Below are 24,720 nucleotides of genomic sequence, written 5' to 3' on the forward strand. Positions count from 1 at the left end.
TAGACTCTGCTTTGTGAGGTGGTTGAATGTGGTTTGCTTGATTTTGTTGAGGAAGTACCTACTCTTCTGTCTCGTTAACATTATAGGTTTAGCTGGAGAACATAAATTTAAGCACATGCACACAAGCACACAAACGTTTACTCATTCTTGCCCCTTCCTTTAATAATTAATGGAAATGGCCAAAGAAAACACCCAGGTTTCTGCCATGGCAGTGAGCTTAAGTCAGCCTGTAAACACCTTATTTTGTTATGAACCATCCCTAGTACTAGGCTCCAGGCATTCAGCGTCCAGACCACACCATCATCTTTTAAACATAAACATTGCCCTTTGAAATGTCAAATGCTTCTGAACCCAATACCTGGTGGGAAGGGCATGGGCTGGAGTGGGAGAAAGAGAAAGGGGAACTCAAAAAGCCTTTAGGCGTCTGTCAAAGAGGAGCCCTCCTCCACAGCCTCACATAGAAAAGCACCTTGGAGAACAAGCTACAGTGTTTGGTGGCCATTGCCATAGACCAAGTCCACAGTTGACCATCATGGGGGCTGACTCTTCTCTCCAGTGCTCCGTCTCTCTGCATAATTGCTAATCAATTCAGAGAATCAACCAATTAGACCCCAGCAAAATGGCAGTATGAATGACCTTTTCCCTCTTCTCTCTGACTTTGCTCCCCCATTCTGGGCACTGCCCAATTGTAGAACTTCCTTCGTTGCCAAAATAACAAGACCAACTACAATTTGGTGTGTGAGACGCTGCAGTTCCTGGACTGTATTTGTGGAAGCACTACTGGAGGTCTTGGTCTTCTCGGGCTCTATATAAATGAAAAGAACGTAGCCCTCATCAACCAAACCCTGGAAAGTCTGACTGAATACTGTCAAGGACCATGCCATGAGAACCAGGTACTTCCATTTTTATTTGGGGGTAGGGAAAAAAATGTTCATTATTTGGGAAATGCTGTTGACAGGAACTAGTTCAGAAGTCACAAAACATGTGCCTGTTGGCCTAGGAAGTCACTAGAACTAGAGATCTTTTTTTCCAGCAGTCAAGAAGGAGCTATGACACTTCATCATGCTTTAGGACTTGACCTAATCATAGGCACTGGCAGGCTTGTCCTTGGTTTCCATGCGTGGCGTGACATGTCTTGGCTTGATTTAATTTAAATGTCCAAATTTGACTAACTTGATTAGGGGTAGATAATAAAGTTGGAGTTCAGTGAAGACCAGAAGACTGGGCTCGATTTTAAATGCTGGGAAAGACTCAACCAGTGGCTACTTAACGGGGAAAAGTTTAAAGCTAGCTAGAGAGAGAAACCTTGCCACCCACAAGATAGCTTGAACAACATGAGGAAATGTTCAGTTGAGATTTTAACACCACAGACATTCAGAGAAAAGAAAGGCCCATTAGTCTTGATGTTGGCCTCTCAAGAAGTAGATTTTTAGAGGGTAACCCAACCATTTCTTAAGTAGAATGTTCATTGCTTATCCGTGGCATATTGCAGACTTTGTAAGTTTTTGCATTGATACTAGGATGATTATGATTTTAAACTCGAATTTTGGCTCTATTCTGGCTGAAGGGGGTAGACTACCACTGAAATTGCCAGTTCTAAACTCACTTGACGGGGAAGGTATGATATGCTGTGTTACTTGGGGAGCAAGGCCACGACCTTCGCTCAGGGGAGAAGAATGGCTGACAAAAGGGACAATTCACTGTGTATCAAACACCTGGTCATAGTTGGCTATAAATATGAGGTTAGCATGTGTTGGATCCACTTTCCTCCCTTGGTTCACTGATAAGACAGATGGTGTAGTCAAAGTTGAAGTGAAAAGGAATAAAAAAATTAAAACAGGCTTGGGGGAAAAGGCTTTATCTAACATCTAAGTGAATTTCCTTATAACCTCAAGTTTGCTTTTCTGCCAAACAGAGATCTGTTAAAAGGCACATACTGGAATGGATTCTGCTGCCAGTGGGGACCTTACCTGGGGGAAAATGATTAATTTTGGTATTGTGTGAATTAAACAGGAAACTTGCTTTCCAGGCTTAAGCCTTAAGCAAAAGTATGCAGTACGAAAACCAAGTGATGTAGAGAGAATGGAACACACCTTTGAAGGGGAAAACAGGTCTCAGAACTCAGAATCAGTCACACACCGTATTTTCCCTTAAGAACAAAAGCCAACTTTACTGCACTGTTTGGATTAGACACGACCAATTTATCAGTTACAGTGCATGGGGACTTTCCTGCTGTTTACTGTTAATTCTGAAACTAGCGATTTTCATCTGTCTTTTATTTTTTACCACTTTCTCACGGAAAATTTGCAGCTCGCCCCTAGAGACATTACTGGGAGTGGCAAGCATTGTGTTGAAATAGCAGTTCAGCCTCTTGGCTTTTGACATCAGATTTATGACCAGCATATGTGTAAATGTCTGTGTGCGTGTGTGTGTGTGTGTGTGTGTGTGTGTTTCCTCAGAACTGCATAGCCACCCATGAATCCAATGGCATTGACATCATCACAGCCCTGATCCTTAATGACATCAATCCTTTGGGAAAGAAGAGGATGGACCTTGTATTAGAACTGAAGGCAAGTAGGAATTGAAAGCAAAAGACAGTAGCATGTGAAAATAGTCACTTTTGTGTTTTGCTTCTGCACGTGATACGGTCAATGTTATGAAACTAAATACGGCAGCTCGTTTAGACTAAATGAATGATCTATGTTGTAAGTTCTGACTAAAATGCAAAACTTCAGTCTTCCCCTCCAAATAAGGGTCTTAGGACAGGATGCCACTTCTGATGTTGATTTCTTAAGCATATCCCCCCAAAAGAAAACCCTCATTTGTATTTAGGAGTTCCAAAGATTCTTTAAGAGTCCAAAGACCTCTTGGGTGTCCAAAGTATTTCAGACTGTGTTAGCCTCACTGAGCACATTTCCTTTTTAACTGTTCCCATGTCGGGGCATGTTGAGATCCGTCCTCTCTCTCACACCCATACACAGCAGTGAACACTTTGTCATTGTCACAGAATTGCCTAGAACCGCAGGGTTTAGCTGAAAAGCTAATCTATGTTTATTGCATAAACAGTGTCATGGGAAAAAAAAGGTCATTAGAGAAGGTGTTAACACAGAAGCCCACAGGAATTGCACAATTATTTTTATTTTTCCTTTAGTATTTAGAATGGAGAGTCCAAATTGATAGTTGATTTGGGGGTATGATTTAAATGGATTTTTTTGGTGGGTGTGCTATTTTTAATTCCTTTGACAAGCTGTGTTGTAGAATTGACTTGAACATTAATTCAAGCTCATGTGCCTGGCTCCCATTTATCAGAATGTATATGATGAGAGCCTGAAATGAACAGAATTTTATGTGCTACCGATCAGCCTTCCAGTGACTTTTTCAACTAATCCAGTAATCTGTGGATTATGGTAGAAATTTGTGTGCTCTGAAAGGCCACTATTTGATGGCACAGAATCCTGATCGAATTGTTGTGACCCATACTTGGGAAGGAAAAAAATACTTCCCCCCCTCTTATGAAAAATAGCAAGAATTTTCCAGTCCTATACACAAAGAAGCATACAGGTTATCCTAGGCCCAGGACCTAAAATGAGGTCAAGCCAAGAAGTACAGGGTGTGGGCACATGAAAACTTTGAATGAAATGGGAAATTAGGGTTTGGCATGCATACGGTGCTCCTTTGGGTCACCTTTGTTAACTGGTGTCAGCTGTACTCTCATTATAATATTAGGGGTTATGAGAGCTGATAGTAATATTTTAAGAAAGAGAGGAATTACCTTAATTGCCTATCTTCTCTGCCCTGTAAGCTTGAATAACAGGTTTAAAGCCACACCTGCCCTGAAGGCATCATGGGTCCAATAGCAGGTTCTTCCCCAACCACTGGCATCATGGGGGTGCCAACACACCCATAAACACCCATGTTTAAATTCCCAATTTCCACTAGGACTTGTGTCAAGTAACATTAGGGAGAAGCTATGCCCAAATAAACATGCTCCTCGGAGACTCAAAGCAGAATCTGCAGTTACAGTTGGGGTCTGCAGTGGCTAGTTCTCTGTCACGTGCGGGTGGGTTTTGCTGTGCTAGAACCGTGATTCTCCCGCGGGATGTCTGTCTCTTTGGCCAGGCTGCAGTGCTTGCCTCAACTGGGCACATGCATTCGGGCCAGCTACCCCAGGCTGCTCCTCTCCACTGTCTCCTCCCTTTGTCCCAATTAGAACAACGCTTCCAAGTTGCTGCTGGCCATCATGGAGAGCAGGCACGACAGCGAAAACGCAGAGAGGATCCTTTATAACATGAGGCCAAAGGAACTGGTGAGTTGGGTGGCTGATCGATCCCCTGGCCGTGACACGAAGCACAGTCAGAGCAGGATTTGTGGCAGAAAGGGAACCTGCTGCCTTGAGTTTTCTTAAGGATGCCAAAGAATCAGCAGTCTAAAGAGAACATCGGACTCAGGCCTCCGACCAGGCTGGAGAAAGGAGGTAGTGCTGCGAGTGAGTGGGGTCTGCCCTCTCCCCGAGGCACAGCCACAGACGGCAGCCGCCCTCACCTCTCCTTTCCCCTCCTGGGGGCTGGGAGCCTGGCAACCTGGAGTTCAAGTCCACAGCTCTCCCTTTCGGCCCCGTCACCTTGGGTGGGCAGTTGACCGCTGTGAGCCACAGTTTCCTCATCCCTAAAGGGAAGATGATAATATCCTGTAGGCCAGAGGGTGGCTTTGGAGACGAGACCAGACAGCTGGCATCAGGCCCCTAGCACAGCGCCCTCCGTGAACTGTATCCCCCTTCCTCATTCACTGCAGCTCTTCGTGCTCTGTCTGCGTCCAGAGCTAAGGAATCCCCATCTCTTCCAGGGGCCAATAGTCAGGGCGACAGAAGAGTGTTTCTTGGGTGCCGATGTCTTGGGTTTTGTGGTTTTTTTGGTGTTTTTTTTTTTTTTTTCAAAGAAAACACAAATCTTGTTTATTTTTGCAGGGTGATACTCACAATGGGCTGTGACTTCCAGGGTGGAGGTTAGTGCTGCAGCCTGTGAGACAGGCAGCTATCAGAGACAGTGAAATGAGCTGAGGACAGAACTCTGTTGGGACTTTTTCCCACACAAATAAACTGTAACTGACAGCACTAAATGAGGGCACTAAAACTTTTCTGTTGCCTGGTGACCTGTGTGCTCTGGGGGCCAGGCTAAAGTCCCTTCATGTATTCCTTGAAATAAAGTTAACAGTGAGCCCAGCTCTTTGATCTCTGAGGTCAGGAGTGAGTTCTTAGCCTGAGATGGACTCCCTCTCTGAGTTTACATCATAGCTTATGTAACTGGGGGCATGGGGGGAGGGGAGATTGAGGTGTCCCTCGTGAGTAGGAACAGAATGACTTCATAGAGACCCCGTTCCAACTCTCATGGACCCATGGACCAACAACATGCCCCCATCTTGGTGGGGGGAGAGGGGTTAATGTCAGCCCCCAGGGCCATGGGCACCACAGGCTTCTGGGTGGCCCCCTTGTGGTTGGAGAACATCATTCCCAGCTCACGGCAAGAGTCAGAGGCTTCCTGGAACAAACATGGTTCTAAGAATCCGCACAGAAGAGAAGCACTCATGTCTAGGACACATCTGCACATATGTGTGTGCATATGCATGTGCACATACGTGTATATTCTGGCCCCCACAGCCCATGCAACATGTTGTCTATTCAGTTTGGTATCAGAACTAACAGGAAATCCAGCTCAGAGATCAAAAGTCTCGAGGATCTTTTCTCCAAAATTACTTTCAGGGCCAGACCCGATGTCAGTACAGAAATGTGTGGCCCTCTGCATGCTTGCTCTGGGATAATGAAAAATAACTCCAAGGAATAGCCTTGTGGCAACGCAGGAGGCTGAGATGCCCTCTGAATCATCAAAGAAAATGATTAATTTTCCCTTCAACTTGGGTTTTCCCTTCAACTTAGGGTTTGTTCTTATTCTTTGAATGATTAAATCTTGAATGATTTGTTCATGTGATAAACATTGGCCAGGCCCAACTTTGTCCAAGGCATTGTGCTAGGCACTGGGCAAAGATTGAGAAATGAGCAGACCCAGCCTCCAGGCCCTGAGTAGGGCACCGATGTAGGTGGGAACAGTAAGACAGGTACAGAAATGCTCTAGGAAATGTGCTTGCAGCGTGAAAAAAAGCAACATGCATGGGTCCTCTGGTAGCAGATTCGAGATCAGATCTCAGCTCACTAGCTGTATCATTTTAGGAACGCCCCTTTACTTCTCTGAGTCTGTTTCCTCATCCATAATAAATGATAATCTTTGACACTTCATAAAATGTTTATGAGCATTAAGTTTCCCAAAATAAAAAAATGTTAAAATACTTACACAGTGCTTGGCACAAAGAAAGACCTCAGTAGATGTTAATTGTTAATGGTGTTATTTTTACATGGAGTAGGGATGGAGAAATGTGGACAGGGGAAAAATGTAGAATCAGAGATAATAGTTTGACTAGCTCTTTCTAAAGGCTAGTGGAATTCTTACTAGTTTTTCCTGAGATGGCGAAGGTTGGGGGTTAGGGAGAGATGGCGGGAAGAAATGTAGAGAGAGAAAAAGTCTTGCTTCTAGTCTACATTTTCCTATTTTATTGTTTCCAGGAACTTTTATAACCATTGTCCTCTTCAAGGGAACAGAATAGCTCTTGGTCCGGCTACCGCAAATGGGTTTCATTTCTCATGTCGGTGGAAGCTGATTGGTAGTGACTGCCTGTGGCAGTGTTGAGAAGGATTCTGAGGCTGGGTCCATAACCTGATAGGAAAGAATGCTGAGCTTCCTGGGCCCTGTCTGCCCCAGGAGTGGAGACTGGAGATGCCAGTCCCGGGCGGGTCTTCCTTCAAATGGGGAGCTGTATTTGCTTGACCATTCTTGCAGGTGGAAGTGATCAAGAAAGCCTACATGCAAGGTGAGGTGGAATTTGAGGATGGAGAAAATGGCGAGGACGGAGCTGCCTCCCCCAGGAACGTGGGGCACAACATCTACATATTGGCTCATCAGGTATGACCTCTCCCTAGGTCCTGGCGCCAGATGTTGCTGGCCTTCAGCGCCAGAATTCCAAGGTGAATGTGTGCTTAAACTTGCTTTTCCTTTAAGGTTTTAACCTCGGGCTGTGTGTATTCATGATAATGTGGCTCCCAGGTACGAGTGGCAGCCTGACCCAGTGTGCTGAGTTCCAGGACTCTTCCGTTTTCCCATGGTAGCGTCATGTCCTTGGAAATCCCCACGTTGCTTAAAAGCCTTCGCACTGAGCCTTGACACTTCGATGGTTTATGGCTGTGTTTGGAGACAGTTGAAAGGAGTCTTAGGCTCTTCATAAATATTGATGAGTCTATCTTAACAATCTGAAGAAATAAACCTCAGCTGCCTTGCCTATCACATTTAGAAATCTTGGGGAACTAACTTATCATTATGACTTCTTTTTGTTTGCTTTTTGGGGGGGTGTAGTAATACTTCCTACCTTGGCACCAAAATGCCCTGTTTCATAATTCTTTTCCCAAGTGGCTGGGCTTTTGAAGATACTTTCTTTTTCTGGAGGTTGATGTGCCTTGAGCTTGCTGATGTGTGTGGGCAGCTTGTAACTCTGCTGCAGGCTTGTGCTTCCTGTCCCTTTCACCTCACTGAGGTACAGGAATTAGGGATAAAGCAGCGACAGTACCGGGCAGGAGGTTGGTATGCCCTGCTACAGCGTGCTGGCGGAGGAATAGAAAACAGGCTCCTGCCCTTCATCTCTTCCATTGCCCGTGTTTAGCCACTGAGAGGGTTTGGGAACATTCTGAATGGAGACTCCATGTGGCTGTACAGGAAACCCCATCTCCCTCCCGCCTGGCTAAAGAAATCAGGGGAAAGAGGGACCTCACGTGGGCCTGAGCTTTCCAGGCTGTTCTGCCAGGGTCCCAAAATAGCTGCTAAGCAGAGCACACCTTGATGGAATGCAGCGAGCCTCCTGCCACCTTTGCCCTTCAGCTTGCCGCTGCTTAGGTTGCATTCTTTATACCCCAGGCTGGAAAGGAGCACGTACGTACGTGCCTGTCGCAAAGAGACAGTGACTCCCATGTTTTCTATATTTGCGTTTTAGTTGGCTCGGCATAACAAAGAACTTCAGACCATGCTGAAACCTGGAGGCCAAGTGGATGGGGATGAAGCTCTGGAGTTTTATGCCAAGCACACGGCCCAGATAGAGGTAAAAGCAGGGGGCACTCAGAGCACCGGCCTGTGGTGAGGGCCTGCAGAGGGTTCTGCCCTGTGCTGGGGTGGGCACACAGTCATTCATCTGAGCAACAGCATGTTGCTTATGAATCCTGACAAGGCCATGGGGACAAGTAGAAGGTGTTCTAAGAAAGTCTAGCAGAGGCACCTGTTGGAGACTGGCGGTCACAGAGGCCTGTTCTGAAGAATGACGTCCAAGCACAGACCTTCGGAAAATTCGGAATGAAACAGGCAGATTCTAGAGGGAAGAGCTTTGCAGACATGGGGAGTGACAAGTGGAGGCCCTGAGGAAGGAGATGCTAGGTGAGGGTAAGGAGCTGGAATTCAGTGAGCAGCAGGGAGGGCAGCACAGGCAGCCCCAGGTCCTACAGAATCCCATCCGCCATCCTTGCAAGAAGTCCGGATTTACCAGGAGAGCCGTGTGGAACCTCGGGAGAGGCTTACACACGAGTGGTACCATCAGATCTGCATTAAACACACATACACACAGCATACCTTATTCATCCTCTGTGAGCAGATGGGGAGATGCTGAGAGAAGACTCTGAGAGGGTGTGTCATTAGCCCAGCTAGCAAGGCCAGAGATGGGATTGTGTGTAACACAGGGCTGGCTAACCCCAGAGCCCCTGGGTGCATTTTGTTACCTGCATTGAACACAGACTTCTGTCTCCAGGCTCTGGGCAGTGAGGGATGGTGTGCCTTGTTTAGCTAAGGAAGAAGTGCACAAATTCAATATCAGTGTCAGAACAAAGATTTTGAAGGGCTAACAGACTCCTTTGGGCCATATGAAATGTTCAGGATGGAGACTTTTTAGGAATATATTCTTACCTGATGTCTCAAGTGTGTCTGGGCTGTCCTAATAAAATGCATCACCTTACTGATGAGTTGACCAAAGCAGTGCATGTGGGCAAATACCCTTGATTTATTGTTAATGATGAGAAGCTTGATGGCAGGGCCAGCTCTGTCCCATGGAGCCCTTAAAAGACAAGCTTTAGGTGTTTGCAACATAGAACGTCAGAGCTCCTTCGTCCACCGGAGAGAAGACTGAAGCTTGCTCAGGTTAAGAGTTATGAATAAGGTTACCCAGCCTGTTAGAGGTGGGGAAGGATTGGAATGTGTCCTCCTGACTCCCAGTTGTTAAGTATCATGAAAAGGAGGTGTGGACAGATACTGAATGATGGAGAGACATGGCCGGGCATGCTGTCCCTAGCTCTCAAATCCTGCCCTTGGCTAACCACCCATTTCTTCCACTTTCCTGAGGGAGTTACCTGTGCAAAGCCAGAGAACACCCGGTTACTCCCTGTGGCTTCCTACAGAGTGCCTTTGGCTCTCAGGAGTTAGGCTGGCTAGCCCTGGAGTCTGAGACTCAGTTCTTGCCAGGAAGCCTCCCTTTCCCTCTGGATTCCAGAAACACGTCTCACATCATATCTCTTCAGCTTAGGGAGATCTACGGCCCACCTGACTGTGCAAAGCAGGCAGGCTCTTGCCAGCAGGAGACTGCGGAGTTCGTCCCTGAGCCTGTCTGGACAGCAGTGTCACTTGCAGGGGGAGCTGGTTCATGTGCAGGCTCCTGTCACCAACCCCCACACCACAATTCCAGTAAATGAGGTTGACTGAAGGACCAGAATCAGTATGACAGGGAAGCTTCCTGTAACCTGATGTCCAGCTAGATTTGGGAACCACTGGTCTAAAGACCACGCCTCCCAGAATTTATAGACATAGGGCTATGGGAACCTGTCACACATCTGAGAGAGCTTTCCACTACAGCTTGACTAGAGTCACCTTTCTTGCTGTGTCAGGGAACAAAAGTGTTGAGAACGTGAGAACTAGATCTTCCTGAAGAGGGCGTAGGCCCTGAGCCTCACCTGACTTCTCCAGCCTCTGGGGAGGAAGGATAAAGACAGGTCATGCCCCCGTTGTACTGTGACCCGCACCCCTTTTGAAATCCCTACCCCCCAGGATGGTGACTAAGTACAGCATCCTAGAACCTGAACAGTCCTCACCAGACTGCCTCCTCTCTGGAGATTGAGCCACTCTAGAAAGAACACGGAGAAAACCTGTGAGGTGTCCACGCTGGGGCCCAACAGAGCTGCTTCAAAGGGCACTGAGCACAACACCAGTGTTAAATGGCCAGACCAGTTCACACACTGTATGCTTTAGATGCCATGACAAGTAAGAGATAGGAGGACATTGCAACTGGGTAAACCACGGGTCTCTTTTTAAAGTTCCTATTTAGGAAAAAACAACTAATTTTGCTATCAGAGAAGTTTAGGTGAGGTCTGTCCCATAGTCTGGTACTGCACCATCCAGTATGGAAGTCATTAGCCACGTAGGGCTGTTTAAATTAAAATTAAATATTCAGGGGGTCAGTTGCACTAGCCACGTGGGGTAGATGCTCAGATACGGAACCATTCCTTCATTACAGAAAGTTCTGTTGGACAGCCCTAGCCCCCTCATCTGGATATGTACACAAAGTACAGTTTAAATTCTTGAGACAAAAGTTAGTCACAGTAAAATTGATGGGTCTCAGGTTAAAACAAAACGAAACAACCAACTCTTGGAGACTTGCCCAAACTGTTTTTTATATAAATGTAAGAGACTTGGCCCAGTCTGGGGGTTATAAAATCTGAGAAGACGCAAGAACAGGTTTGTATTATACTCAGTCGTGAACACCAAGCCCATGACCTTAGCAAAGATTCTTAGTGAAAGGTTTTTGAAAATGACTGTTTAAGCTCCTCCATTTTCTCACCCTAGATTGTAAGATTAGACCGAACCATGGAACAGATTGTGTTCCCTGTGCCCAGCATATGTGAATTCCTAACCAAGGAGTCAAAACTGCGAATATACTACACTACAGAGAGGGATGAGCAAGGCAGCAAGATCAATGACTTCTTCCTACGGTCTGAGGACCTCTTCAATGAAATGAACTGGCAGAAGAAACTGAGAGGTGGGTCAGCGAAGTGCCCACGGGACGGCAGGGCCATGCCATCCTGGGCTTTCACGAGCCTGGGCTGGGTGGTGGAGGGCGTGTCTCCAAGCAGGAGCAGAGCTAGCCTAATTTACGGCACTTTCTACCTCTGAGCGCTGGGCAGATCTAGACACCTTTGTAGCTGAGAAACGGGCTTTAGCCTCAGGGAGGCACCTCCCCAGAAAAGTCTCCCTTCATGCCCCATCTGATTGGATTGGATTGGAGAGCTCTATGCAAGACTTTCAGAATGTCCTTTTTTGGTATCTTGATGTAGGAAATAAAAGGAAGGGAGAAAAGACCAGGCTTTGAGCTCATAGGATGGTGCACTTGAGCAGGAAATTGAGCCAGCTTGACTGCTCATTTACTAGCTCACCTGCTCTGAAGACACCAGTCTCCCCTTTTATATGGGGTAGCTTGGTTTTTAGACTCCAGTATCATTTTATAGGCAGTGGAATCATTTGCCACATAAGACTCATCGTTGCTCACCAGTGAGTCCTGTTGCGATGCCTGGCCAGTCGGGTTGAAATGACTCGTCTAAAACACTTTTATAGGGCTATCCCAGAGGGCTTCTCAGCTCCTGGTTTTCATTAGGATTTTAATGGGATCCTTCAGTACTGACAGTACGCTCCTTACCAACTGTTGTGACCAACGTAGAAAGGATCATGCTTTATTTCTGTCTGTCAGCCAGATTTTTTTCTTTGAAACCCCGGATTCCAGCTACAGTTGTGATCTTTTGGACTCTTTCTGCAGGGCAGGGTGGCAGGAGGGGAAGCTGTGTTAGAGATCACTTTCTGGGAGCTTCTGTCCTCTTCTGCCTCCCACCAACCCTAGGCAGAACAGACCAGCGTTCTTCACTGCACCCTTCTTCCACCTCACCACTTTTCTCCCTACCTCCCTGCACCCCTGGATTTGGCTGGTGGCAAAGAGGGTTGTACATGCACATTGGCCAGGGGCCCTGTTCTTACCACACCCCCACCCCACAACATTCTCGCTCATCTCTGAGGGCTACCTCATCATCCAGCACTTTAAAACATTGGATGTTTTCGGGATGCCTGGGTGGCTCAGTCAGTGAAGTGTCTGCCTACGGCTCAGGTCATGATCCCGGAGTCCTGGGATGGAGTCCTGTGTCGGGCTCCCTACTCAGCAGAGAGCCTGCTTCTCCCTCTGCCTGCTGCTCCCCTTACTTGTGCTCGCTCTCTCTCTTTCTCTCTCTCTCTGACAAATAAATAAATAAAATTTTTAAAACAGTAGATGTTTCCTGGGGGGCACCTGGCTGCCTCAGTAGCTAGAGCTTATGACTCTTGATCTCGGGGTCATGAGTTCAAGCCCCATGTTGAGTGTAGAGATTACTTAAAAATAAAATCATGAAAAGAAAATGTTTCTGGAGCCAAAACCCATTCCTCACCAGCCAGGTGTCTGACAGAGGGGCTCGGAGGCCTTTAGCAGAACAGCTTGCATGTCCTCGTTGGTAGGGATCCTGGGGGATTTAGGGTGCACTTCTAGCCGATACAGCGTGTCCTTGTAGCCTGCTGTGGACTTGATGCAAGCTCCTCCAGCTCAAGTGTGAGTGGCCTTGAACATCTACACAGCACAATGCTCAGGTGAACAGAGAAAGAAAAAATACCAAAAATAAGGTGGATATAGACCACATCTATTCCGTACTGTTATATTTTCAGCCATTAGGTTTGCTGGGGTCAGCTGTGATTCCAGCTTCCAGGGATGATCCTGAGTTCATGTATCCAGGCCTCCACAGTGGTCACTACAACTGTGCTTTCCCTCTTGTCAGTGTGTGGGTCTACTAAGACTGGCCAGAGAGATTCATCGTCACAGTTCGCAGAGCCTATGAAAAATAGATCAGTATTGTATAGGCTCTCCAAGAGGCTTAGGAACTGACAGAGGGGCTTTCAGCTCTTCTGCTCAGGTGAGATACCTTGCCATCTCTCCTTCTGGGACGTTGTCTTCAACCAGGCACAATGGGAAGCCCTCAGCCCCAAGAGGTGGGGGCTCTCACTCCCATTCCACTTCTGCCCCCACAGGCTGTGTGGCCCTGAGCGGGTGACTTCACTGCTCCCAGACCCTCACCTGGAAAGCGGGGAGTTGAGATTGATTGATTGCCAAATGACCACATCGTCATTCCAAGATTTATGTTGCCTTGTAGCTAATACCTTCTCTTATTTAGCCCACCTTTGTTTCAGAAACAGTTTTTGTTTCAGTAAAGCTTAAACAGCTATAGTTGTCAACTGAAAGATTTTAATTGGCTTCAAAGCTATCTGCTGGTAAGAGAGAAATTGAAAACAGTAACTGAATTAAACATGATATGCATATTTAGCGAGGGGAGAAATGTACTCATTAGAAGTGTAATTAAAATAAAATACGTTTTCCCCTCTAAGTAGCGTATTTCTCTTCTAATAAATCTGCAAGGGAAAAAAAAATCTGCTTTATTCATAAGCTGCTTTCCCCTTTCCCAAAAGTATCACAGAATCACCTGGGCTTTGGTACATCTGTAGCCACGGCTCAGATATAAAGCCAAGTCTGTCTAAGACTGATGTCAGTCAGTAATTGCTTCTGCAGGTATTAAGATAGTCAGTTCCTAAGCTCTCCCGAAGCCTTACTCCCTGCTCCTCTCACAGAATGCACGCACACACAGGCGCGCACACACGCATGCCCCCTTCAGCGCGCTCACGTCCTCTCTCACCTGGGCCTCTCTGACCCCTTCTCCTGACGTTCCCAGCCCCAGTGAAGTGAAAGCTCTGGGCTAAGAAAATGAGAAGATAGTGAAAGAGGAAACTGAGGCAGAGTTGCATATGCTGACCTTTTCCTGCTTGGGGTTTTCCCTCATGGTTGTCACACCCATCCAAATAGAGCTGGGCAATTCTGTTTTTTATATACATAGAGTCCAGGTACCCCAGCCAGGCCCAGTTCCCTCAGGAGAACAGATACAAAGGCTAGGAAAGAGGGTTACCAAGTCGTGCTCTGGGATGTAGGTCGTTAGACTGACCTGCCTCACTGGGGTCACAGCACCCTGTCTTTTTCTGTGAGGTAGCAGGTGTGTCGATCCAGCCAACTTGTACCCCTAATAAGTAGAAAACATACAAAGTACGGTGGGGGGGGGGGTTCAACACTGTGTAAGCTATGATTCCTTCCTGTGGGAACCTACCATCTTATGGGGGCAGGCAACACAGGATATTTTTAAGTGGTTGTAATTGAGGCGACTAACGATGAGCAGGGCTGTAATTAAGCAGTGACACGCTGTGGAAGTGTGGGAAAGACAAGCTTCTGAGAAAAGGTGGCATCTGAACAGCATCTGGAAGGGTAGATAGGATTTGGATAAACACAGTCCTGAGAGTTTGGAGAAAGGGAAGGCGTCTGCATTTCCTGTTGCTACTCTAACAGATTACCACAAACTTGGAGGCTTACAGCAGCATACATCTACTGTCTTAAAGTTCTGGAGCTCAGAAATGCACAAAGGTTCTCACTGGGCTAAAATCAGGGTGTTGGCAGGACCGCCCGCCTACTGGAGGCTCTAGCTTTTTTTCCAGCTTCTAGGGGCTTCCTGCATTCGCTGGCTCTTGGCTTCTTCCTCCATCTGCAAAGCCAGCCATGACCAGGAGAGCCTTTCTCACGCCGTATGACTCTGCCCTGACACTCCCACACCCATCCTTCACTTTTAATCACTTTTTGTGATTATATTGGGCCCACTGAATAATCCAGGATAATTTCCCCATCTCCAGATCCTTAACTTTATCACATTTGTGGAGTCCCTTTTCCCATGAAAGGTAACATATTCATTGATTCCAAAAATTAGGATGTGGACATCTTTGGGGGGTGTTACTATTTATGCATCACACAAGGTATGTTAGTTGTGTTATATTGCTGTATAATAAATGACCTCAAAATTCAGTGGCTTCAAACAGTAAATATTTATGTCCTCCCAGTTTCTCAGGGCCCGGAGTTTGGGAGTGGCTTAGCTGGGTGGTTCTGACTCAGGGTTTTTCATGAGGTTGCTGTCAAGTTGGCAGCCAGGGCCTCCTCGTCTGAAGGCTGGGTGGACCCAGAGGATCCACTTCTCTGCTCACTCACGTGGCTGCTGGTAGGAGGCCTCACTTCTTCTCCATATGGGCCCCTCTGTAGGGCTGCTTGAGTTCCACATGACGTGGCAGGCGGTTTCCTCAGAGCAGATGACTGAGGAGAGCGTGAGCATGCACGTGCAAGGAGGAAGCTGCAGGGCCTTTTATGACCAAATGTCAGGAAGCACTCCTGTCACTTCTGTCTTCTCCCAGAAGCAGTAACTAAGTCCATCCCACAGTCAAGGGGAGGGGGATTGAGCTGTACCCCTCGAAGAGGAGAGCATCAAAGACTTTGTGGACGTATTTTTAAACCACCATGGGGACAGTGCACTGAGCCTGGAGGTGCAGCGTATGTTCAGGGAGCCACCACTAGACTGGGATGTAAAGGTGGCCTATCTGGGGAAGGGAAGTGGGAGAAGAGTCTGGAAAGTTAGATGGGGACATAGGAAATAGAAGATCGTGCGTGTCAAGGTTGGTTTTTAAGTATCTTTTTGCCCATGGATAGATACCCAGTTGATTTGAAGGACTATTTGTTCATCATACTTGGAATGACACAATTTAAGTATGTTAGCTTTATAAATATATGATTTATTTGTGAACTCTATGCCATACTTAAGGGCCATTTATTAGAATTAAATGAAAGTGTCCTACAATGGCTACTCTTACTCTTACATTTGATATTGAAAACCCCCTTAAAGAGAATTTTGGCTTACATAGTCCATCACCGAGCTTTGCCACTTCCTGTTTTTCTTTTGCCTCATATGAGCTTTTTATATGTACGCTAATGTGGAGAGGATATTATAAATTCCCATGTACCCACCACTCAGCTCCAATCATTACCAACCCTTTGCCGTTCTTGCCACCTGTCTCTTCTGGAGTTTCCATATCCAAATCAGACACGGGCTTCAGTCCCAGAAGAAACACCAGTAGCTATTGTTTCCAGAACAGATGATTTCTCATCTTAAATTTGTTTCGGCAATTAACTTAAAAAAAAAAAAAAAAGTTTATTGTTAGTGGAGGTTGACCGAGTCCTGGTCAGCTCCTCTACTGAATGGTGACATGAGCCACTTCCTCTATCCTTGTCTGACTCGAGAGGATCACTGACCTGGGTGATGAGATCTCCACAGCTTCTCCCCCCTGCTGGGCCTCAGTTTCCCTCATAAAACAAGAGATTTTAAATTAGACAGTGCTTCTAGCTCTAAAACTCTAGACTTTGGAAACGTTTCCGGTTTCCAAGTGCAAACATGAAATGAGCAATTATTAAATTACCCGGGGCTCTGTTTAATTGTGCCATAACTTTATTTTGGAGAGAAGCTTTCAGAGACTTGGCTGCTTGCTCTAGGCATCATTACGGGGCCATTGAATTTGTCATTGGCTCCTGTCCTAAAGTTATATGATGACTTCATTGGGAAAGAGAAACACGCTCTAGAGACCCATTCTCCCATACTCCATATTTCTTTGGAGGGAGATAATGTGGAATGAGGCTATCTTTTGGAAACTCTGCTTCTGGCATGGAGACTGAAATTATTCCTACCACATCTATTTTTAAGCATCATCCTAAGTCTAAGGCACCACTGGAGAAAAACTTGGAGGGAAAGGAAGCACCACCCCACATGGTGTGGCCGGAGGCTTGTTGTTCTAACACCGAACATGCCTGGCCGGTATGGTATGGCTTCTAGGCGACTACAGAATCAGATGGCAGCAATATGCAAAATGTCTCTCGCCCTTCAGTGATGGGTTTGGTACCACATCCTTTCTCTACTGTAGCCTTTAGGAATGGGATCTCTACTGCTGACTACCCAGTCAGTAACTCCCTCCCGTAGTTCCCCTGCCCCCGGCATGATCATCAGACTTCAGGAAAATGGAAAATGTCTCAGTGTCAGGAAAGGGATCATTGTCTAGCTTTTAGGCACCAGTGAGTTAGTGGAGGATTTTGAGGGTGGCAATGGTAGCCTCCCTCGTCTGGGGCCCTGCTGGGCCAACTCTAAATGCTGTGTGTCCCTCCAGCTGGAGCCCCACACTTCTGAAAGGCTGATTAAGTTCTTGTGTCTCTCTGGGCATTTCCTCTGGTCCCAGAGCCCTGGAAGGACTGAGGATTCAGTGCATGAACTCTGGGCAACCCCAGATTCCATAACTGGTGGTGCTGACTGGGGCATGCAGGGTTTTTAGATGTTCCAACTTTTCTCCTTTTCTTCTCTCCCTTGTCCCCAAATGCATCTTCTGTTCCAGTAACTACTCCAAACAGAAATAAACCAATCTGATGTCGTTATGAGCCTATGAGTCAACCTCAAAACAAATGATCATTTTTTACTGTTGTGGTAAAAACTGGGAACAAAAGTGGGCTTGTGGGGCAGAGCGGGAGGAAGGGCCGAGTGGGGTTCCCAGTGTTCTGACTTGTGGCTTTGAACCTTACATGGCTTGGTCTTTGTTTTCACAGCCCAGCCCGTTCTGTACTGGTGTGCCCGCAACATGTCTTTCTGGAGCAGCATTTCATTTAACCTGGCTGTCCTGATGAATCTGCTCGTGGCGTTTTTCTACCCATTTAAAGGAGTCAGAGGAGGTACCCATATTTTTAATTTCAAGGAAACAATGAGAAGCAGCAGGAAGGTTATGACTTGCATCTTAAATATGGTCCCTGGAAGTGTTGGTGCAGTATTATGGGATCCCACTTACCCATTTTCAGACGGGATGAGATTGTAGCTTTCACCGCAGACTTAGTTTTGTTTTGTTTTGTTTTTAAGATTTTATTATTTATTTGACAGAGAGAGACACAGCGAGAGAGGGAACACAAGCAGGGGGAGTGGGGAGGGAGAAGCAGGCTTCCCGCGGAGCAGGGAGCCCGATGCGGGGCTCGATCCCAGGACCCTGGGACCATGACCTGAGCCGAAGGCAGACGCTTAACGACTGAGCCACCCAGGTGCCCCCACCACAGACTTATTTTTAAATCTCATTTAAAAGAACGTAAATTTTGTGTCCACATTTATCTACCAGGAAAGAAAGAAGCTGTACGCTCTGAAACCTATAAGAGATGGTCTCAATCAGCCTCCTTGTTTTATATGCTGGGAAACTTTGTCTCCAAAAAGTTGAGAGATCGTGCCAAACTTTCACAGCTAGGTAGTGGTAGAGCTAACCCTAGAACATAGACATCTCGATGCTCAGTCCACTAGATTATTTTCCCCATACCATACTTACAGAATTAATTTCAGAGTGAAGAATTTTTAAGACATGTCTGGATTTTTTTAATCAATTAATTAATCCATTAATTATTTTGGCAAGGGGCTCAGGGAGGCAGGACTTGAATGACCGAAGACTGCACCTCCTTGGATATTTAGTTTATAAAGAGCCGTGTGCCACTACTCATGCAATAGAACATGATGTCCGTCCCTGGTCCTTATGGATATCCCCCCATCCTCACCATCTCTTTCCAGCCACCTGCCATGTGCACTCTACACATCTTGCTGAGAACAGGCAACAGTCAGGAGGGGCATCTTTGTGTTTGCAGCTCTTCGGTTTGCTTGACAGCATTCTAGAGTCATGCACACTTGTGGGGCTCTGGGGGCTGGCAGAAGCCCCTTTGCTGTGACACATCCACGGCCCCTTTTCTGACACCCTGGATAGCCTTTTGGGAGGTCTTCTCAGCTACATTTTTCATGAGAGCTATTTGGCAGATCATCTCACATATGTATGTCACAAACCTACCAGCAGCCACCTTTTGTGAAACATATGGAATGAAGAGCCCAAAAGTAAGACACCAAAACAGTGCAGGAGTTCAAGGCTTAGCTCTTGAGCCTAATAATGCAGATGTGTATACGTAATGAGACAGCATGTCTAGACTTAAAGTCTACTTAAGGTCCATTTTGAAAGTGATGACTTGTTCTGTGATGCTCAGGTATCCAACATATCCATTCGAGCAGTTAGGTTTTCTGTTTGGCCTTCAGTTACACTGAAAGCTTCATTTGAGTGATTATTTTCCCCCCAAAAGCAACACCTAAACGCAAGTCTGGGGGTACTTTCCTTTTTAATGCCATGTTAGGAAAATAAGTGCCCCTGTGTGAAGAGATTCTGCAGGTCAGCAGAGGTGCGAGTGTGAAGTGGTCTGTCGGAGTGACAGAGCCCCGCTCCCTTTGCATCTCAGGGAAGTCCTTAGGCTCATCATAACCGATTCTTCAACCATTACTTTGGATGTGTTTTCCTTTATCCCCCATTTCTTTAAAAATATTTAAAATCGTTTTATTACACGCTTTGACCATTTTCTTCACTGGTCACTTGTGGCCACGTTGAGGCCCATGTCTGAGGAGAGGGAGTTGACAGCTCCCCTCCTCTGCAGTGGTCAGCCTCGTCCAGTGGAAAATCTAGACTCACAACATCCAGACTCAGTGTCCGGGCCTGGCTCTGCCACATCCTCACACGACTCTGGGCATGCAACTTCAATTAGTCTTCCTTGGCTTCTCTGTAAAAAGGTGCTTAAATTGACCCAGTAGTTGTAAAACCTTGATGTGGATTTGGAAATCCCTGTATAGTTTAGGGAAAAACAGTGGTTGACCCAGTCAGGATCCCTGGGGCATCCTATTTCTGGCCCAAACAAGTTCAAGACCCACTGATGAGAAGACTGTTAAAGGTTCTTCCAACTCTACGGTGTTGGGTTCTCAATGTGGCATCGACTCTGGCTTCCTGTTCTGGCAGTGTGGGCTGCAGTGTTTCATGTGTGTGGACTAAATGGAAAGCATCATTAGATCTCCCAGAAGGGAAGATTGAGCTGACCTCAGGAAGCCTTTTCCACTACACAGTGACCGAGCTCACCTCAAACACATCAGTTCACTCTCAGAGGGATTTATTTTTCCACTTGTAAGACATGTGGGGACCATCTTCTCGCTACTAACCATCTTCAGGAGGAGGGTTGTATTAGCCCAGCCTCAAAATAAGATCTGGTTGGTTACCTGAAAGTATTTCTTTAAGATCAGTGTTTGTTCATGTTTGACTCTAAAACCAGGATTTCCAAAGTGTCCCCTTTGAATGTCCCCCTTTTGATGAGGGCTCTGTGGCATCGTAGGCCTGTGGCTGCCCAGAACACTGGTGGCCTTAAAAGCTCCTTTTCAAAAGTATCATTTTCCCCCTTTATTTAAGAACTGATGAGTCACACAGGCTCCAAAAGCATGAAACCTGGGCACATTCAGATTTTTTACTGAATCTGTGAGCATGCTATGATGATTAAAGCAAATATGGTACTCCTTTTAAAACATTACCATTTTTGAAATTTTCAAATATACAAGTAATAAGTTACTATACTGCCACGTATCTATTAGCCCAGCTTTAACAACTACCAACATTTTGTCCATCTTGTTTCATCTATTCTCCTACTGTATTTTCTGAAAGATTTTAAATAAGTCTAGACATCTTGTTGTTTTGCCCATAAATATTTCAGTGTGCATCTCTAACTTCTAAGAATATTGCAAAATATGTATAATTACCATAACATTATCATATCTAACAGAACTAACAGCAAATCATGTAATAGCTTGTCCATATTCATGTTTCTCCAATTGTCTTAAAGATGTCTTTCTATAATTGGTTTTTTTAAAAATCTAGCATTATTTTTTTAACACTTCTTTTATAGTGGGGAGACAACAGGTTTTTATTTCGGCCCCTTCGGGATTTGGGTATGTCCACTGTACTGGTCCCATTTATTATACTGAGATCTTGAGGCAGTTTAAGATGGCGATTAAACACTTAAGAAAATGAAAAGCAAGACACAGACTAGGAGAAAATATTGACAAAACATGTATCTGACAAAAGGCTTATATACTGAATACATAAAGAACTCTTACAATTCAATAATAAAAAGACAACTTGATTAAAACAGTGGGCAAAAGATGTGATCAGATATTTCACAAGAGATTGGCCAATAAGCACATAAAAAAGATATTCAACATCAGTAGTTATCAGAGAAATGCAAATGAAAACTAGAATGGCATACCAGGAGAAACCTACAAGAATGGCTGAAATTGAAAATGCTGAAATACTAAATAAAAATGAGCAAATAATAAATAAGAAGAAAATACTGACTATACCAAGTATTGGTGATGATGTGGAACAAGTGGAACTCCCACGTACGACTGGATGGCAGAGTCACTCTGGAAGACAGTATGGTTGTGTTGTAGGAAGTTAAACATAGGATCCAGAAATCTTATTTCCATGTATTTGTCCAAGGCAAAGGAAAACATACACCCATTCCAAGATTCGTACTTGAATGTTCCCAGTAACCTTATTTATAATAACTGCAAACTGGGAACAACCCAAATATACATCAATTGTTGAGTGGATATGTAAATTGTGGTATATCCATATTGTGGAATATTACTCAGCAATAGAAAGGACAACATATTAATACACAAAATAACCTGACTGAATCTTAAAAATTTGCTAAGTGAAAGAATGAAAAAGACTACCTCCTAATCTGCTTGTTTCCATTTTTATGAAGTTCTAGAAAGTGCAAAGCTAGGAAGGAGACCAGTGGCTGCCTAGGAGTGGAGCTGGGGCAAGGCCACAACTGCAAAGAGCAGAGGAAACCTTTCGGGGGAGTAAAAAGGTTTATATCTTGATTGTGTTGGCAGTTACATGTGGTTCTATGGCTGCCACGTATCTATTAGCCCATGCCGGAATTCATCACGTTAAGCTGAAAATCAGTGGATTTTATGTGTTATTTTTTTAAATTGGTGATTAAGGACCATCAGTTTCAGAGGCATACAGACTCCGGCCATTTGCTGTGTCACCTTAGGCCTGATAAGTAATCCAAGACGCAGTTTCCTCTAGAGGAAAATGAAGAGAATCATAAGCTGGTTGGGAGGATCACATAAATGATAGTCAATGTAAAGGGCTTAATATAGGATATCTAACCACTGTTAAATGCACAAGAAATGACATAAGCCTCGATATCCACATCTTCCCAAATTTCTGAAAAGCTTCTGCCTCTCTGTGCCCATTTTTAATCAGGTTTTCCTTTGAGGGATATCAAAAGGGAAGAGGTAAGGGGTTGGGAGTTGGGCAACAGTTTCTAGAGAAAAAGTGTCTCAGCGGCATGAACAGAATGAACTAGGGCAGCCAGCAGGCTCAGGGAAGAGCTGTAACTCGCAAGGGTGTCTCTTTCCTGGGTGGGGCTTCAATCCCAGCAGTTCTGGAGAAGTGAAACTCCTTTATATAAGTGGCCTTAATCATGTAGTGCTGCTTGTTTACATCTGAAGGAGACTCAAAATGTGACAGCATTTGAAATAGGGTTTTATTTTTTTTTTTTAATGAGTGTTTTACAGAACTATATTTTTAGCCATGTTGGCTCATGTTATATAACTAAGCCGTCTCGTGGGACACTCTAAATAGAACTTGAAATAGCAAGAGATGACAAAAACTGGTATAAGCTCTTTGACTACAAGGATAATCTAATTGTAGGATGATGTTAATGATACGGAAGTTGCCTTCCTCCTTCCCTTGAAGAAATCTGATTCAGGCAAGGGACCTGCAATTTTCCTTTGCATACTTTTAATAGAAATTAGAAGTTTAGGCTTCCAGTTTCCCTTCCCGAAGAGTGAAATGTGATACATGTGTGAGTTTTATTGATTGAACAGATTCATTTGACGAGCATCTACGGGGTGCTGTGTGCTTCCCTCAGGGAATTTGGTTGGGGGGAACCCGATTGGGGGGCAATTAGGGTAGGAGGGGAGAGAAAGACAAGTAAACTGACCACCAGAAAATAGTGTTCTACTGGGATGACTGGAGTGAGTACTGAGAACACAGAGAGGGAGAGGCGCCTGGCATAGTTTTCTGAAGAGGAAGGGGGTGGGGAGGTTTTTGGAAGAGTTGACATCTCAGCTAAGACCTAGGATGAATAGGAAAGGGAAAAGAATTTCCCAGGTAGTAGGAACACAGGTCAAGGCTTGGAGGTAAGAAAACATGGATGTGTGACGGATTACATCTGGGGCACAGAACTGGAGGTGAGAGTTTGGACAGTAAGGCCAGTTTGGTGATTGCAGAAACTGTCATTAAGCCCATTTTGGTCTGTCGCCTTTTACTCCATGAAAGCACTGATCTTTGAGAGCCCCGCCTGTCTTTTCAGGAACACTGGAGCCACACTGGTCAGGACTGCTGTGGACAGCCATGCTCATCTCTCTGGCCATTGTCATTGCCCTCCCCAAGCCCCATGGCATCCGGGCCTTAATTGCTTCCACAATTCTCCGGTTGATATTTTCAGTTGGATTACAACCCACGTTGTTTCTTCTGGGAGCTTTCAATGTAAGTGTAAATACCTTCATAGCCGCGTTCTTGTTGACATGCGAACAGGAATGCCTCCCATGCTGGTTCCTAGGATCTTGGCCTGGGCTTTCAGTGCGGCAAAAGACTGTTCAGGTCAGCTGTTAAAATAGCAGAAGCAAGAGTTGCGTGGGTGGACATCTCCCTCTTAACCTTCTCACGGTACAGTGAACCTCTTAATCTATTACCCGGGCATCCACACTCTCCTTTTTAGGGAATTTCCCTCTCAGAAGTGAGGCAGGAAGAGGGAGAGCAGTGGAGATGTAAATTATTTTTCCCAGTCAGGTCAGAGGTTTGGGGGGACAGGAGATTTTAGCCGAATGGTCAAATATTAAATGGTATCAGTCAGATGGTCAGATATTAATACAGCACACCCACTTCTGGTGAGGACCACACGGAGCCAGGAGAAGAGGCAGAAGGACTTGTTCAGACAGAGATGGAGCAGGTAGAGAGGTAAGGAGAGAATCGGGGTTATCTCAAAGTCAGTGGTGACATTTGGAAGTGCTCTTCCACTGTAGTTGAAGGATAGATGCCACCTGCACCCGTAGGGAGAATTCTTAGGAAGCAGAGATAGCTGATACAGGACCATAGGTTGGAGAGGTTTCCTGGTGAAAGGAAGCAAAAGGTTTGGACATGGGAGGCACTGTGGGGATCGAAACTGCTTTCTAGAGGTTTCTGCCCTGAGCATATAAGGAAGCTGAGGTTTTGCTGTGTAGAAATGGAAGTCATGTTGCAAAATAAGGTTAATATAGTAATTCAGTGCAGCAGTAAATGTCCCCAGATGGGTATTCACATGGCAAAGGCAGCCAGGACATTGGGGGAGAAGGGACCACTTCAAGTGGACAAGCCCCAGGGGAGGAGGTGGGGTTTCAGCTCTGTCTTGGAGAATGGCTAGGACCGGGCCAGAAAGCAGAAATTGAGAAGAGCATTCTGCTGTAGGCCCCACAGGCCAGAGCAGTGGGGAAGGCCCAGGACACTCTCAAGAGAGAGCCAGCAGGAGCGTTTCCCTCCACTGGGGTTCAGGGAGGGATACATGGGACCTACTCCCGGCACAGGTTACCAGGACACTGCATGGTAGGAGAATGCCCTTGGGCATCGTCCTCCAAGGTCAATGTTTCCAAAGCAGCCTCCAAGTTGATAAATCTTAGGTGAGAAAGAGGTTCAGTGGACTAGT

General features: G+C 45.7%; 1 protein-coding gene across 8 annotated transcripts in view; it reads left to right on the forward strand.

Annotated features, from left to right (window-relative positions):
- Nucleotides 1-24,720, forward strand: part of ITPR1 (inositol 1,4,5-trisphosphate receptor type 1) — a 322,408-nt gene that overhangs the window by 256,414 nt on the left and 41,274 nt on the right. For all 8 annotated transcript variants that reach the window (XM_073901575.1, XM_073901576.1, XM_073901579.1 and 5 more), the window contains 8 exons: nt 693-893; nt 2,460-2,570; nt 4,211-4,306; nt 6,885-7,007; nt 8,086-8,190; nt 10,968-11,160; nt 17,686-17,808; nt 23,353-23,528. In XM_073901575.1, coding sequence (XP_073757676.1) covers nt 693-893; nt 2,460-2,570; nt 4,211-4,306; nt 6,885-7,007; nt 8,086-8,190; nt 10,968-11,160; nt 17,686-17,808; nt 23,353-23,528 — 1,128 coding nt within the window. The remainder of the gene's footprint in view (nt 1-692; nt 894-2,459; nt 2,571-4,210; nt 4,307-6,884; nt 7,008-8,085; nt 8,191-10,967; nt 11,161-17,685; nt 17,809-23,352; nt 23,529-24,720) is intronic.

This window comes from Callorhinus ursinus, unplaced genomic scaffold, assembly GCF_003265705.2.
Source record: "Callorhinus ursinus isolate GAN/ISIS: 27379988/994484 unplaced genomic scaffold, GSC_fseal_2.0 scaffold15, whole genome shotgun sequence".
Classification (NCBI taxonomy): Eukaryota; Metazoa; Chordata; class Mammalia; order Carnivora; family Otariidae; genus Callorhinus; species Callorhinus ursinus.